The sequence below is a fragment of the Leuciscus leuciscus genome (assembly GCF_965113295.1).
Source record: "Leuciscus leuciscus genome assembly, chromosome: 6".
NCBI lineage: Eukaryota > Metazoa > Chordata > Actinopteri > Cypriniformes > Leuciscidae > Leuciscus > Leuciscus leuciscus.
The window spans coordinates 45,214,810-45,232,309 of NC_138730.1; the positions used below are offsets into that span (position 1 = coordinate 45,214,810).

The 17,500-nt window shown below is 36.5% G+C and overlaps 1 protein-coding gene across 5 annotated transcripts in view; it reads right to left on the reverse strand.

The window, feature by feature from the left end:
• The window catches only part of pip5k1cb (phosphatidylinositol-4-phosphate 5-kinase, type I, gamma b), a 90,842-nt gene that overhangs the window by 24,780 nt on the left and 48,562 nt on the right, over positions 1 to 17,500 (reverse strand). For 4 of the 5 annotated variants that reach the window (XM_082173014.1, XM_082173012.1, XM_082173015.1 and 1 more), the window contains exons 7-16: positions 16,325 to 16,624; positions 14,766 to 14,968; positions 12,195 to 12,278; positions 9,435 to 9,483; positions 7,533 to 7,617; positions 7,259 to 7,420; positions 6,919 to 7,051; positions 5,298 to 5,333; positions 5,108 to 5,227; positions 2,902 to 3,199 (exon numbers count right to left, since the gene is read on the reverse strand). In XM_082173014.1, the coding sequence (XP_082029140.1) occupies positions 2,902 to 3,199; positions 5,108 to 5,227; positions 5,298 to 5,333; positions 6,919 to 7,051; positions 7,259 to 7,420; positions 7,533 to 7,617; positions 9,435 to 9,483; positions 12,195 to 12,278; positions 14,766 to 14,968; positions 16,325 to 16,624 (1,470 nt within the window). Of the gene's footprint in view, positions 1 to 2,837; positions 3,200 to 5,107; positions 5,228 to 5,297; positions 5,334 to 6,918; positions 7,052 to 7,258; positions 7,421 to 7,532; positions 7,618 to 9,434; positions 9,484 to 12,194; positions 12,279 to 14,765; positions 14,969 to 16,324; positions 16,625 to 17,500 lie in introns of those variants that run through there. The other variant, XM_082173011.1, reaches the window with a different exon arrangement.

The window sequence follows — 17,500 nt, forward strand, 5'->3', positions numbered from 1 at the left end:
TATTGGATGAAATAATAACATTACTAAAATAATTGATTTTTATAAATCATTTCACAGAGACGGCACTCACTCAGAGCAGGTCCTATAATTTTAAATATTATATTCATATGATATTATATTTTTCTGAAAATAACTAGTAACTTTCGCTGTATAAATTTCAAGATTTTAATAGTTAAGATATTTTAGTTAGAGCTGTCAAATCAATTAATAATGATTAAACGCATCTAACATAAAAGTTTGTAAATATATATGTGTGTGTGTGTGTGTATATATATATATTTATACACATACATACACACATATTATATATTTACAAACTTTTATGTAAGATGCGATTAATTGTTATTAATTGATTTGACAGCTGTAAATTTAAGATTATCCACCAGTGTTGTTATTGCTAACTAAAACTAAAATTATTAAAAAAAATATTGACATAAAGTTTAAATAAAATAAAATAGAATTATTTGATTAACAAGTAAAAAAAAACAAAAAAAAACATGAAAAATAGACATTTTTATAGAAGTTTTAAATATAAGTTTTTGAGTGTGCAGACTTACAAAGTGTACGAATACTGAATTGAGCTCTCTTTCGTGCCTTCTTGCACTTGAACGGACAAATTCACACAAAATTATGTTAGAAAATGCGAAAATCCTAGTAAAAATAGTCGGTTATGGCTTGAGAGAACGTAAAAAAAAGTCCAGAGAGAAAACACACGTGTATCAGTATATTGGATCCGTGCAATGGGTCTTAAAGTGACAGTAGCCTAATAAACTCACTGCTGTCCGTATCATGAATGATAATCAAACAAACAAAACAAAAATCACCCACTGCTTTTGAACTTTTGAAACTTTAATTCATACATTGATGACTGTCCAGTGTTATTTTGCATTTGATTACTTTATTCAATGTCAGTAAATTAACTTTTTTTATGTCAGTGTTTTAGCTGTGTTATCGAAATTGGAATTGCTGCTTTCTAAAATTTTGGTGTCATAACTTACCCTGGTAATCCAGAGTTCTCATGAGAGCACAAGTTGAATTTGCTCAGCGAGTTTACTCTGGCGTCGAGTAATGATGCTCATTAAATATGCCCTTGTATCCGAGCTGCACCAATCACATCGGGTTATCTGATATAGGCGGGCCAGAGGCGGAGCTAAACAGAAGACGACAGCGCTGTGACGTCGAAGTCATTAGTAAACATTGCAAGATGCCTATGGATGAACACCAGTTGTTTGAAACGGCTTTGGCCGCTACAATGAACGAGTTAGACTTGGCTTTTTATCTAAAAGAGGAACAGAAGACGGCGCTTGAATCGTTCCTTTACAAGAAGGGCGTTTTTGCTGTTTTGCCGACCGGATACGGCAAGAGTCTAATCTCCCAGTTAGCTCCGCTGGTAGCTAAGCGATAACTTGTTGTGATTGGTCGTAGTGTTATCCAATTGCGTGCAGTGAGATTTTCAAATGCATGCTTGGTGCCGCCCCTCGAGCTGGCCGATTTTCATTAGTCGACGCCTGTCCATTAATCTTTCAGATTTAGGTCTGGATTTCCAGGCTAGTCATAACTGGCTGTTTTTGGAAAAAATGCCTGGTAAAAAATATTTATGGCTGGTATATTCCCCTGCCATTGGCAAAAAGTTCGTTTTAGGACCTGTCTGTACGTAACATAAGTAATCATAAGTTGAAAATGATATTAAAATGACAGCATTATGCTGGTGTAAATCCGGAGGGAGATCCAGTATTTGAGCGCTTGTTCATTCGCATTGAAGCAATAGCGAAGATTAAAAAGCATTTGGTTAACAGAAAATACATTATTTTCCAACATCTACAAATTAATTTTTGGTGAAAAGCCTGAGGATGAAGATGAAGGGAGGAGATGCTGGATAACAGGACTTTGTTTAAATAAGAAACAAATGTATGAAATCCCAAATTTTATAATATATATAAGCTGTGCCATAGTTAATCTGGATCAATTATTTGTTTTTGGCTAGTAGAAGTTCTGAATAGCCAGTAACTTAATTTAGTAGCCAAATTGGCCGGTGAGTGAAAAAGTACATTTCAAACCCTGATTGTAATGTCTTGTTTTGTTCTTCTCGGTTTCCTTTTATCTGTTATCTTATGGTCTTTTTATTTTGTATCGTACAGCACTTTGGTCAGCCGTGTTGCTGGCATTAAATGTGCTTTAGAAATAAACTGAACCGAACTTAAAGGCGTGATTGAATATGATTTGACTTTTCTAACTTTAGTTAGTGTGTAATGTTGCTGTTTGATCATAAACAACATCTGCAAAGTTACGACGCTCAAAGTTCAAAGCAAAGGGAGATATTTGCTTTTAAAGATAGCGCTTTTTAAGGACTACAACAAACGGCTGGTAGAGACTACACCACATTCCTCCCGGGTTAGTGACATCACCAGAATTTACATAAACCCCGCCCCCTGAACACGATTTATAGATTATCAAGACAGAATATGCTAATCAATGACTAGAAGATAACTACACATAAGCTTCATAAATTCATCAACTAACCATTCAGAAATGTTGTCTACATGTTGTCACTTCTTCTCGAGTCTCTCCATCTTTCTGACTTCAGTTTGAACATAAAAGGCTAAAAGTTTTTGAAATGTTCAGTGCATGTGTGTGTGAGGTAAAAGGACACGAGCTCTTGAAGCTCCGCCCCCTGTGCCGGGAGCAGCAGCTCATTTGCATTTAAAGGGACACACACAAAAACGGTGCGTTTTTGCTCACCCTCAAAAAGTGATAACTTTAACATGCTATATACAAATATCTGTGGGGTATTTTGAGCTAAAACTTCACACACACACACACACACACACACTGGGGACATCAGAGACTTATTTTACATCTTGTGAAAAGGGCATTATACCACCCCTTTAATGTCACACTTACGAAGTAGATGTCAGTGGTTGCTGCGACCTCTTCATCCAGCGACTCCCGGCTCTGGGTCTCTGTGAGCCTGTCCCCGTCGGGACGCAGTGTGTTCGGGCTGGGACCGGGCGGATCAGGGGTGTGTTCTGCTGGATCAGTGTGTTCTGCTGGATCAGGGGCCCGAGATGTTTTGAGCGTCCCGGTGTCTGGAAGAGGAGCTGTTTCCGGGGGATCTGCTGTGTCACCTGGAAGTGTTTGCTGGGAAACGGGTGTTTCTGGGACGAGGTCATCAGGAGGAACCTCCATCTCCTGTGCTGCACTGAAGAAAACAAATGTGGGCAAATACGGTCAAAAATGATTGAGAATAAATTCTTTGCATAATAGGTGTGAAATGTAAAATAGTTTTGGTGAAAAGCTAACAATTCATTAAAAAAATTATTAAATATTAATATTATAAAAAATAAAATAAACCACTTCACAGAGACTGCACTCACTAAGAGCAGGTTCTATAATTTTAATATATTTTTGCTGAGAATAACTAGTAACTTTAACTATATAAATTTCAAGATTTTAATATTTAAGATATTTTATTTAGTGCTGTCAAATCGATTAATCTCATCTAACATAAAAGTTTGTATATATATACAGTGCTATGCATAAGTTTAGACACCCATGCTAAAGTTTACCAAAAAGAGGAATAAAAAATCATCTTTTGGAAATTGAACTTAATGCCTTAATTAAAAAAATTAGGAAAAATCCAACCTCAAACCAGATTTTTATTTTTAAAGGCCAGTTACTTCATGGATCCAGGATACTATGCATCCTGATAAAGTTCCCTTGGCCTTTGGAATTAAAATATCCCCACATCATCACATAGCCTTCACCATACCTAGAGATTGGCATGGTTTTATTTCAGTTATCCTAATAGCTGGTTTGATTTGCATTAAGAGATGATCTCCATGAAAGTACTCCATGCCAATCTCTAGGTATGGTGAAGGCTATGTGATGATGTGGGGCTATTTTACTTCCAAAGGCCAAGGGAACTTTATCAGGATGCATAGTATCCTGGATTCATGAAGTAACTGGCCTTTAAAAATAAAAATCTGCCTGCCTCTATGGGAATTAAACATAGGGGTGTCCAGACTTATGCACCCTGTATTTTAAGGAAGAACATTTATTTATTTACGATACATTATTTATTCACAAAGAAAATTGGTGTCCTTAAAGGTTGGATTTTTTTTTAGGCATTAAGTTCAATTTCCAAAAGAAGATTTTTTTATTCCTCTTTTTAGTCAACTTTAGCATGGGTGTCTAAACTTATGCATAGCGCTGTAAATATGAACACATGGTCTATAGTAAATCCTATACCTGGATCTTCAACACATGATACACACCTCTTCTGAGCTCAGGGGTTCTGGGTAATATCAGATGCATGTTTCATAAATTCACCAGAAACAACACAATCCTTTGGCATACTGTCTACAGTGGATGATTTTGGATGCACTAATCTTAATCTTGCATACTGTGTATGAATATTATGTGAATTAGGATGCAGTCAGGACTTGGTAAAGGATAATGTACATCTGGTCATTTTCCCAAAATAAATCCTGAGAGGATGATCACCCTCACACACACACACACAATTATTTAATTTTTTTTAAAGATGCACACACACGCGCATGCACACGCACTCACGCATGCACACAAACAAACACTCACTCATGCATGCATGCGCACACACACACACACACACACATGCACACACACACGCACGCATGCACACGCATGCACAAAAACACTCACTCACACAATCACACGCACGCACACATGCACAATCACGCATGCGCACAAACAAACAAACACTCACTCATTCACTCACTCACTCACTAACACACACACTCACTCACTCACTCACTCACTCATGCATTTGTCAGATGCCTTTATCTAAAGTGTCTTACAGTACTTTGCATTCAAGCTACACAACTTTTCGGTTCAGGAATTTCCTGGGTATCGAACCTCTCTGAATCAAATAACTGAAAATATCATGACCATATCATATATATATATGATTCACATGCACAATTTTCTTACTGAGTATGTGTTTTACTTTGCTCACTGTCGGCAGATCAGCCGCAGAACTTTCCAGTTGTTTATGGGGTTATTGCTCTCTCACGCTGATCTGTGTGATCTGTGTTTAGTGAAGTAATGAGGTCATGCTCGCACATACTGTGTCAGAGAGACGTCAGGCTCCTTCTCCTCCTCATCCTCTTCTCTCTCTCTCTTCACCTCCACCTGCACAGTGATGGTCTGCTGTTCTTCCTCGTGCACGTCCACCACTTCCTGAGTCCTGCGGGAACACACAGATTAAACCAGACGCCCACTACACACACACATACAGTAATGCAAATGAAGCTCACCTTCCCTCGCCATCTTTCAGAGACAGTGTGTGTCTTCTGTCAAGACAACAGAGAACAAAACATATTCATATGCATGCGGTCAGAACAACGCAGGCCTGTTGTCGTGGCAACACTTTACTAAAGTATTTTTAATGCATTAATTATGCCCTGTGATGCATTGTATGCAACCACAGTTCTGATACATTATAATACTTATCTGTACATTGTCACACCTTTTGAAAGTATAATGCATTAAAAAAACTTAACAAACAACCAATATTGGATGTAACAAGAAATCTGCAAATATTATAATATAATAATATTATAGTTAGGGCCGTGCAGCGATTAATCGCGATTAATCGCATCCAAAATAAAAGTTTGTTTACATAATATATGTGTGTGTACTGTGTCTAATTATTTTGTATATATAAATACACACACATGCATGTATATATTTAAGAAATATGTGCATGTATATACTGTATATATATTTATATATAATTTATATTATATATAAATATAAATATTTTGAGCGAAACACATTTTTCTTAAATATATACAATGCATGTGTGTGTATTTATATATACAAAATAATTAGACACAGTACACACACATGTCACACCAAAATTTATTCAGACACCTTGCTATCCTCACTTACATAAATTAACTATAGTGTCTTGAACCAACTAGTAAAAAAAATAGAAAAAATGATATCTGGTGTCTGAATAATTTTTGGCTTGACTGTATATTATGTAAACACAAACTTTTATTATGGATGAGATTAATATTTGCACAGCCCTAATTATCATGCATTTGAACTTTGTAGATAAAGCTTCAGTGTTAGTTGTTTCTTCTCTGAAGAGCTCGTATGCGTCCTCATGTTCTCATGTCATGACTGTTTAAAGGAACACGCCGACTTTTTGGGACTTTATCTTATCCACCGTATCCCCCAGAGTTAGATTAGTCCACACATACCCTTCTCATCTCCGTGCGTGCCGTAACTCTGTCTGACGCACCCACCGCTAGCCTAGCTTAGCACAAAGACTGGAGGTAAATGGCTCCAGCTAGCATACTGCATATATTTGTATAGTCACAGCGTGTACGAATAACAAGGTCACATGAGACACAGCCATCTTCTAACCGTATACACGCTGGGAACTATATTCTCAGAAGGCGAAGCACTGCTACTTGGGCGGAGTGATTTACTCGCAGCGCCTGAGAAGCCCCGTGATGAGGAGCAGAGAGTTCGCTCAGAGTTGGAGTAAATCACTCCGCAGAAGTAGCAGTGCTTCGCCTTCTGAGAATATAGTTCCCAGTATGTATACGGTTAGAAGATGGTTGTGTCTCATGTGACCTTGTTATTCGTACACGCTGTGACTATACACATCACAACATGTCAATAGGAAAATGTTGGCGTTATTTTGTCACTTATTGGGAGCAGTATGCTAGCTGGAGCCATTTACCTCCAGTCTTTGTGCTAAGCTAGGCTAGCGGTGGGTGCGTCAGACAGAGTTACGGCACGCACGGAGATGAGAAGGGTATGTGTGGACTAATCTAACTCTGGGGGATACGGTGAATAAGCTAAAGTCCCAAAAAGTCGGCGTGTTCCTTTAAATAACGTGATTATTGTTGAGGTGTTGACCTGTAGCGTGTGTGTTCTGTGGTGTCCGACGGGGAGCGTTCTGGGATAGATATGGAGGTGTTTGAGGACAGAGTTGTGGCCACTGACACTGTGGTCGCTTCCTCGAACGACGGAGGAGTGCAAGACTGCAGACCTGACACAAACAAGACAGAACAACAAACTATTACATGAACAAACAGAGGATGGCTATCTTTCAAATCAACTAACTTACTAACTATTAATAAGCAGTCATTAGTAGTTTATTGAGGCAAAAGTCATAGTTAATAGTGAGAACTGGACCGTAAACTAAAGTGGGACCAAAAACACATAAACAGGGAAAGAACAAAAGCTAGAAAAGTACCATCGTTCTCCAGCACGGGGAAGCTGCGCGCTCCTCTCAGATCATAGATGTTCGGGTCTCGTTCTGATGGGAACTGACTGGCCGACCAGGCGGACCCGGGGCCGCTGAACTTGGGCACGTTGAGGGCCACACGACCCTTCTTAGCCGGAGAAGCCTTCAGCGCTGGAGAAAACACACACTCACTGCATTACATTACACGTATTATTAAGTGTCTCCTTATTTAAATTGAATTAGCTCGGTGAACTGTATAGTAATTCTATCAGTCAGTACTCACAAGTGCTTTTCTTGAACACACTGCTGCTCATGAACCTGAAGAAACGGTCAGCGTAGAAGTTGGGCCGGTGGACGGAGACAGTGTCCTGTGAGACACAGATGTGAGACATTCAGATGATCAGGCAAAGTGGGGTTAAAAAATAGCAAATCTCTTATTTTGACTATTTTTATTTAATCCAATGTCGATTAAAGCTTCTCAGTGTCATTACAGAAGAGGCACATAAACCGCGCTGGTGACGACTGACCAATCACAGTCATATGTGATTAGTGGTTAATGAGACAGCTCTCAGATTTCATCAGCAATATCTTCATTTGTGTTCTGAAGATGAACGAAAGTCTTACGGGGTTGAACAACATGAGGGAGAGGAATTACTGACAGAGTTTTCAGTTTTGGCAGAACGAACCCTTTAACGGGTGAGTGTGAAGCACATGTCTGGGTCATACTTCAGGCCAAAATCAGGATATTTTATTTTATTATCTGCTTGTACAATGTGTGGTGGTGGGTAGTATTATATTTAGTATATTTACCTTTAAAAAATCGAAAAGACCAATTTTAAAAGTCAGATTTTTCATCTAAAAGTAAATTTTTTACTTATTTTATTTATTTTCATGACAATTTAGGCAATTTTTTATTTTATTATACTTATTGCAAAAGATCAAAACAAATGTTTTTTGTTTTTTTAACCCCACAAATGTATATTTATTATACATATTTATACATCATGGTAGTATTTGTCATACTGCATTTAATGTATTCGGAATAAAATAAAAATAAATCATTATATTAATATTTAATTTTTTATATTACGTGTTACCATAAACATACTCTATTGCAATAATGAGAATCTAATAAGAATCACTATAAAAACAAATGCTAAGAAAATCTGCACTACTACATTTTTTTGTTTTATATAAAGTTAGAAATGAATAAGTCAAAAACGGATCCTGATATTCGTCTTTCTGAACACAGTATTTTCTTTATTTACATTATCTACAGTAAACTGTATTTGCTAGTAACATATGGAAGTATTTGGGGAGAAAAGGACAGACTAGAAATGAAGTAGAGAAACTGAAGTTGGAAAGCGAATGGAAAGAGACGAGCTCTCAGAATTACACTCGTGGGATCTACAGCGAAACCAAACACAAGTGATACTTATCAAAGTCTATCCACTGTCTCAGTGAATCTCCAGTACAGCCACACACACACACTCACACACACACACAAGCACAGGGTGAGATCACCACATTCAATATTCACTTCCACAAATTAAAGAAGACCTATTCTGCCCTTTTACAAAGTCTTGATGTTGTTTTCAGGCTCTACTAGAACAGGTTTTCCTGCTTAAATGTTGATTATTTTCCTCATATTCTCCATTGTTGCGGCTCGTCTCTTCCCAGTCTGTCAGTAACGCTCTGTTTAGTTCCTGTCTCTATGAAGCCCCTCCTTCTGAAAAGCACACTGTGCTCTGATTGGTCGGCTGGATCAGTGTGTTGTGATTGGTCGAGCGCTTCGAGTGCGTTTGGGAAATGTCCCGCCCCTTACCATAACCACCAGTTTAACACTACTAACTAACTCAACCAGGCCCCGCCCCTTTATTTTGCGAATGAATTATTATAATGAGGAATATTGTGATGTGTTCGTTCCCCGGAAGAAACTCAAGACTACAATGGAGGCGTTTCAGGAGTTCAGGAACACTGACACTGATATAGAGAAGAACTCTGCAACATTACACACTAAACAAAGATGAACATGTGACAAAAGCATAACAGGTGCCCTTTAACTCAACTGTCTGTGCCGTACAGATGTGAATGATTGAGAGCAGATGGAGGTGATGTGTATTAATGCTCGGATTATGACACATTATAATGGAGAATGATGATTTTGTGAGTGTGTTTGTCTCACCCCATCATGGACCAGAGCCTTCCACGTGTGTTCCAGCTTCTTTATGAGTCTGCAGGAGCGAGAGACACACATCAGCTGACAGATTCACAGAAGCACTGCTGAGGATCCTGATGGGACAGCGCTGGGTTTATTTTTTGTGACTTAATGCAGTCTTACAGGAATCTTACATAAGAGCACATACAACAACCCCAGTGCTAGAGAAGATTATAAAGCTGAGCCGGAAAACAGCTGCTTCATATCAGATCCACTGACACGACTCAGCAAAACACACACTAATGGAGGCAGATGAGAAAATGTTTAACCCCAAAACAACATGCAATTTAAAAAGCATAAAATAAAAAAATGAAAAAATAAAAAATGGAAAAAAAAAATTATATGCAATATAAATGTCCATATGCAATATTAAACACAATAAAAAAAGACAAATTTAGCTAAAAAAAAACTTTTAATAAAAAAATATTAAAGCAATTATGCCAATAAGCCAATAAATAAATAAATGGCCAGATATACCCAATTAAGCATCTTAAAAAGTAGACAATTGAAACAAAAAGTATTGCTTAATTATTTTCAATAATAATTTTTAATAACAACTACAAGGCACATGCAACATAATGTATGTTACGTAACACACAATTCAAAATATTGCCACAATTTTGCCAATAAAAAACAAAAACAAATGGCCAGATTTACGTAATTCAGAGTCTTAAAAGGTTTGCAGGTTTTAATTTTTTTATATATTTATAGCTCAACATTTTGAACAATTTAACAACAACTAACTACAGGGCACCTGCATCATAAAACACAAATAAATAAAATAAAAGGCCTAATTAACTTAAAACAAATATTCCCACAATGTTGCAAATAAATTATTAATTTATTGTTTAATTAATTGTTTGAATAATTATTTTAAATAATATTTTTTATATATCACTATATATAAAACTATTACCTCTCAATCTTACATCTAGCTCTTAAATATGATATAATATAACCTTTAAAATATGAATTAAAAATAAATTTCAATTAAAAATGTTAAATCTAAATGTTAAGCAGGTTTGATGTTCGTATGATAATCACTTAAATCACTCCTGAAAATAACACTCATAAAAAAAGATGAGCATATTTTCAAATCGCGACAGCTTTGCTTTATTCTATAAAATGTGGGCATTAAAATTACGTTTTTACATTTTTTTTATTGGGGGTTTGGGTCATGGATCATATAAAACAGGATTTAGAGTTTACAGTGATTTACAGAACAGAGCTTATTTTAAATGTGGCATTTGAAAAACTGCATTTAAGTAAATCTGGCTTTTATATAACTTATATAACTTTTATATAACATATAACCATCCCATAAAATCTGTCTTGACCACAGACTCCTACATACTGGATGTGTTTGCATGCACACATTCATGACCTTAAACAGCTTCACATCACATTCATAACATAAAAAAATAAAGAAATAAAAACGTTGAACAGGGTTGTGCACGATATTAGCCTAAAATGCTAATGTTAAGACTATACTTTGAAAATCCACCAGAAATATTATATCCAGTGCTGGGCAACAATTAATCGCATCCAAAATAAAAGTTTGTGTTTACATAATATATGTGTGTGTATTGTGCATAATTATTTTGTATATATAAATACACACATATGCATGTACATATTTAAGAATTTTTATTTATTTATATATAAAATATGTATATATAATATAAATTATGTATGTATATATATATATATATATATATATACATATACACAGTATATACATGTAAATATGTATTAAATATATATATTTATATACAGACAAAAGAATTATACACAGTACACACACATGTATTATTTAAACACAAACTTTTATTTTGGATGCGATTAATCGCGATTAATTGTTGCCCAGCACTAAATCATCCAGAAAACGTTATTTTATATTGCAATCATGCCTAATATTTAGGATGGATAATACACAAATTGTTTCAAATTGACTCTTGGACCTTAGATCCACTGCTTTAGAGAAAAGAGCAGATTAATCGCGATTAATCGCATCCAAAATAAAAGTTTGTGTTTACATAATAGATGTGTGTGTACTGTGTACAATTATTTTGTATATATATATATATATGTGTGTATGCATATTTTCATACTATTCTCAATTAAGTTTTTTTTTTCATCTAGGTATGTTTTTCATACAATTGATAACATACAATCACGTAAAAAAAAAAAAAAAAAATGTTAAGTATAATGGCTTGTAGAGACTTCCGACATTTTCTAATCCTCTTGGGTGGGCGGGGGGAGGGGTTTGGGGTGGTGGTTACTCTGTTGTTGCTGTGGTTCTTTTTCTTTTTTTCCTCATTTAGTTATATGTTGGAAAGGAATGTGTAAAAGATAAAAGTGCAGACAATGTTTTCTCTTTAATGCTTGTCTCTTTAATGATTTAATGTACACTCTCTTTTTTTTTGTCTGTATAATAAAAATTGTTATAAAAAAAAGATACATTTTTAATTTATATTTAAAATATTTATATTTATATATATATATATAATATAAATTATGTATAAATATATATACAGTATATACATGCAAATATTTCTTAAATATATACATGCATGTGTGTGTATTTATATAAAAAAAATAATTATACACAGTGCACACACATATAGTATGTAAACGCAAACTTTTATTTTGGATGCGATTAATCGTTGCCCAGCGCTAGAAAAAAATGCATTGTAGAATATTGTAATAAGTGTGTCAGTGTGTCACCTGTAGGACTGCAGGATATCTATGATGCCTATGAAGAGCAGGAGTCTCTCTCCTTTACCACTGACTGCAGGGATCCCACCCATTCTAGAGAGAGAGAGAGAGAGAAAGAGAGAGAGAGAGAGAGAGAGAGAGAGAGGGAGGGAGGGAGAGAGAGAGAGAGAGAGGGAGGGAGGGAGGGAGGGAGGGTAGAGAGAGAGAGAGAGGGAGGGAGGGAGGGGAGAGAGAGAGAGAGAGAGAGAGAGAGGGAGAGAGAGAGGGAGGGTAGAGAGAGAGAGAGAGAGAGAGAGAGAGAGGGAGGGAGGGTAGAGAGAGAGAGAGAGAGAGAGAGAGGGAGAGAGGGAGAGAGGGAGAGAGAGTATATCAGTATGTGTGGTTTTAACTAGTGATCTGAAATTAAACAGCTCTAAAACAGAATTCAAAGCATCCTAAAAGGGGAATTCACACCTGGCAAAGATGGGTTTTTAATAAAACATGGTTGTCTGTGCAGTAGAAATGGAAAAACACTTTTGAAATCGGTGCTACATGACTAGAGAGAACAGAGAAAAAGGACTGTGGCATTTCATTTGCCCAAAACTTCATCAAACATATCAAGGTGACAATATTTCATAATCAGTGCCGGTCCTAGACTTCTAGAGGCCATAAACAAAACTTTGTAAGGGTTCATAAAAACCCCATGACCCCGAACCCCATAATCTGTTCTTTCAGAGCAGTTTCACTGTCAACAGTGAGTTGAAACAGTCAGTAATAACATACAACATCTAATTACAAACAATATGACAAATACAATAGAAAAAGATACAAATACAAATTTAGCCTATAATAATATACAGAAATATAATGAAGTAATCAAATGTAAAAATAACTCTTCTCTGTTTAAATTATATATACACTGATTCTTATTAAAGTTACTAAAGTTATTCAGCGAAGAGCAGTGAATGATTCTCTCGTTTTCTTTTGTTGTTTAGCATTAAAGGGATATTTCACCGCTGGAAAGATGAATGTGTATTTAAATTGGGTCATTTATGTAGTAGAAATGTGAAATTATTTTAGAAGTTGGTGCCTTCTAGACTGAGAAAAGCCAGAAAATGTATTTTTGGCTCATGTGGATGAAAGACTACAACTCCCAGAATGCACTTGCTTCGCTGCCCTACGAGGCCACTCCCAAGCCACGCCTCCCGGTTACAGAGGGCAGTATCGGGAGAAATGATACAGCTAGGCTACTAGTCGACTGGAAACTGAAGAGACGGTGTTTTATCGTGAGATCCCCCTATGGGCGGGTTGAACACATGCGGAACGAGCTCCTCCTATTGGCTGGAGTCTCTTGCCTCTGGACAAAAGAGCCTCTGATGACGATAAATGACCATTTTTGCGTCATCTGAGGTTTTTCTCCAGACACACAATACAGAAATCTCTGGTCTCAGGGGGACATGAGGGAGGGAAGCACGGTCACTCCAAAATACTACCGGGTTTCTACTGATACAAAGCTTAATGCTAATCGGTGAAGTATCCCTTTAATGACACAGACAAATATATATATATATATATATTAACATAGTTAATCTGGTTTATTTATTTATTTATTTTGACTAGTAAAAGTTCTGAATGGCCGGTAATTAAAAAATGTAGTAGCTAAATTGGCCGGTGAGTGAAAAAGTTAATTTCAAACCCTGCTAGTCATTAAGGGGTGGTTGATTATGATTTAACTTTTCTAACTGGTTGATTATGATTTAACTTTTCTAACTTTAGTTAGTGTGTAATGTTGCTGTTTGAGCATAAACAACATCTGCAAAGTTACAACGCTCAAAGCTCAAAGCAAAGGGAGATATTTGCTTTTAAAGAAATGGCTTTTTAAGGACTACAACAAACGGCTGGTAGAGACTACACCACATTCCTCCCGGGTTAGTGACATCACCAACCCTAGAATTTACATAAACCCCGCCCCCGGAACACGATTTATAGATTATCAAGCCAGAATATGATAATCAGTGACTAGAAGATAACTACACATAAGCTTCACAAATTCATCAACTAACCATTCAGAAATGTTGTCTACATGTTGTCACTTCTTCTCGAGTCTCTCCATCTTTCTGACTCCGGTTTGAACATAAAAGGCTAAACGTTTTTTAAATGTTCAGTGCATGTGTGTGTGAGGTAAAAGGACACGAGCTCTTGAAGCTCCGCCCCCTGTGCCGGGAGCAGCAGCTCATTTGCATTTAAAGCGACAGACACAAAAACTGTGTGTTTTTGCTCACCCTCAAAAAGTGACAACTTTAACATGCTATATACAAATATCTGTGGGGTATTTTGAGCTAAAACTTAACACTCACACTCTGGGGACATCAGAGACTTATTTTACATCTTGTGAAAAGGGCATTATACCACCCCTTTAAATCATCTCTGAGAGCTCGGGGTCCCCCTGGTGGTTTAGAGAATCCTAGCATTGGTGATTTGTTGCTTTTTCCTGTTGTACCGAACTCATATCGAACCATGACCCTAAAACAGAGGTACGTATCGAACCGTACCTTCTGTGTCCCGTTACACCACTAATCTTTCCTAAAACACAACACATACGTGTCTTCGGTGTCGATGGAGTCTCCGCACGCGGCTCCTCCCTGAATGGACTCCATGGCGGTGGAGTAAAGCGCTCTCTGAGCGGCCGGTCTCTTCTCGTCGCTGCTCTGAGATCCCTCCATCTGATGCTCACGCTCCGCCTGGTCCAGGTTATGAACCCCCAACAACAAGCTGTAGTCCATGATCTTAAAGCTCTCCAACACCTGCACACACACATCAGCAGTGTTGGCGGCAACTCATTACAAGTAACTCGAGTTAGGTAATCAGATTACTTATTCAAGTAACTAGTAAAGAAATGAAATAACATCTCCTTCCTACATTACATTCCTGTACTGCACTATCATTCACTTTGCACTACCTCAATGTTTATGTCCATTGTGTCTAAATTTGTAGTTATATCTTATATTGCATTCTATATTATGTCTTTTTTTGTTTATTTGATCTATTCTCATTTACATTGTGTTTATCTTTTTCAATTGTTCAGTATATACACTGTTTACATCGTTTATAGTTATCCTGCCAAATCTGAAGACCTGCTAAACGTGTTTCGTTGTTTCTTTTAACAATGACTAATAAAGATCTATCTATCTATCTACAGTATCTATCTATCTATCTATCTATCTATCTATCTATCTATCTATCTATCTATCTATCTATCTAAAGTAACGCATTACTTATAAAATTTACAACAAAATATCTAAGTTAGTCACGCAAGTTACTTTGTTTTCCCATTTATTGACTGACAGCTCTCCTGTCTTCATGTTGAGACAAATCGAAGTGCAGAGGCGTTGTGTGTGTGTGTGTGTGTGTGTGTGTGTAAACATGAGGGTTATTGTAGTTCTAGACTAATTGTGAGCGTGCATTTACTCATCTCACTTGCACACATTTTTTTTTAAACTATTCAATATTCCTCAAAATGAATAAAATCAGTGAAATGCAGAATCAGAATACTATGCAAACCTCCAATAATTTAATATGTTAAATAAAATCTTATTTCTGCAATCTGCATTTCCTTCAGCCTGAGGCTTATTAAATCACGTTTGGTGTGAAAGGGTCTTCACATTTGCCCAAAGATTTAACTTTTTTGTTATAAAAAAAAACAAGCCAAGCCCAAAAGTAACATAACTTTTCTAAAAAAAGTAACTAATGCAATTTTAAGGGAGTTAAGGTCCTTGCACACTGAGTCCGCAATTTTCGTATGTGTTTTTTCATATTCGTCATTCAGTGGCTCTGAATTGTCAAAACACTTTTCAAACTGTTTGGTATGAATGCGAAAAACGCAGAAAATCGAACCCGATCCGAATTTTTTTATGACGGATGAAAGTTTCGTAGGCAGTGTGTAAATGTGACGTGAGGTCGTATTTATTTTTTTAACGTGCGACAAATTCATAAGTGAATTTCGGACTCTGTGTGCAAGGACCTTAACGCACTATTGTAATGCATTACTCTTCAAAGTAACTTTCCCCAACACTGCACATCAGACCTTCATCATAACACTGTCCTGCACTAAACCGAGCGCATCCACACACACACACACACACACACACACACACACTCACCAGACAGTCTCTCTGGAGTGTTTTGACCAGGGCGTTGTACGTGTCCACATCTAACAGGAGTCCGTCTGGAACGTCCTGCATGAAGTCCAGGTCTTTAAACGTGGGCCGGGACTTCTCACGCTCTTTCTTGGACGCTCTGCGCTTGCAGGTGGAGCCCTTCAGGTCGAACTTGAGGTGCATGCGGATGGCGCGGGGCAGGACGTTATTCATCACCACGATACGGATGTTCTTCCCGCCGGACTGAACGCAGTACAAACCGAAGAACTTGGGAAGAAGGGTGCGAGGATTCTGGTTCAGGTTCTGAGAGAGAGAGAGAAAACAGTTGAGCATCACTAAATGTGTGAATTCACCACTGACAAGTTGGGTTTTTAGTAAAAGCGTTGCCGACAAAATATTGTTTAAAAAAAACATGAGAAAGTTTTGCTAACGTTTCCATTTAGTTACGGAAAAGTTGGTTACACTTTATTTTAAGCTGTCATTGTTACAGTGTAATTATATATTTAAGTACTGAGTAATATTAAGCAACTACATGTACTTACTATAGGGTTAGGGTAGGATTAGGGTTTGGTTGAGGGTTAGTTGCATGTAATTATGCATCATTTACTGTTATTACTATGGTAAGTGCATGTAACATGTGTAACAAGGACACTGTATAATAAAGTGTTACCGAAAAGTAACTTCTGAACATTCAAAATGTCCATTTTAACGTTTTAAAACATTCCATTTGATCAGTTTGTAAATATTATTAGAATGTTGCTTTTGAATGTTTCTGAACATTTCGAAACTAGTAACATTTAAAATTTAAAAATGTTAGAAGAACTTCCAACTAAAACAGTAGGAAAAAAGAATGTAATTCTGTAATGTAAACCGGCGACGTTCAGAGGTCAAAAATATCACTTGTTATTATGTATTAGTCAAAAATGGAGACAATACATTTTTGTATGTTTTTGTTTTTAAATGTTGTGGGTTCCATATTATGAATTATTATTATGATGATGTTTGTAAGTCAATCTGACCCTATTAGTAAATAGTAACCACTGCAAATAGCAAACAGATCAAACTGTATTTTAACTAAATAATGGCTTCTTTTTTTTTGACACATTAAAAAAAAATATTGTAAAACTGACAGAAAGTTAAAGTTAATAGTAGTTAATAGTGAGAATTGGACTCTAAATT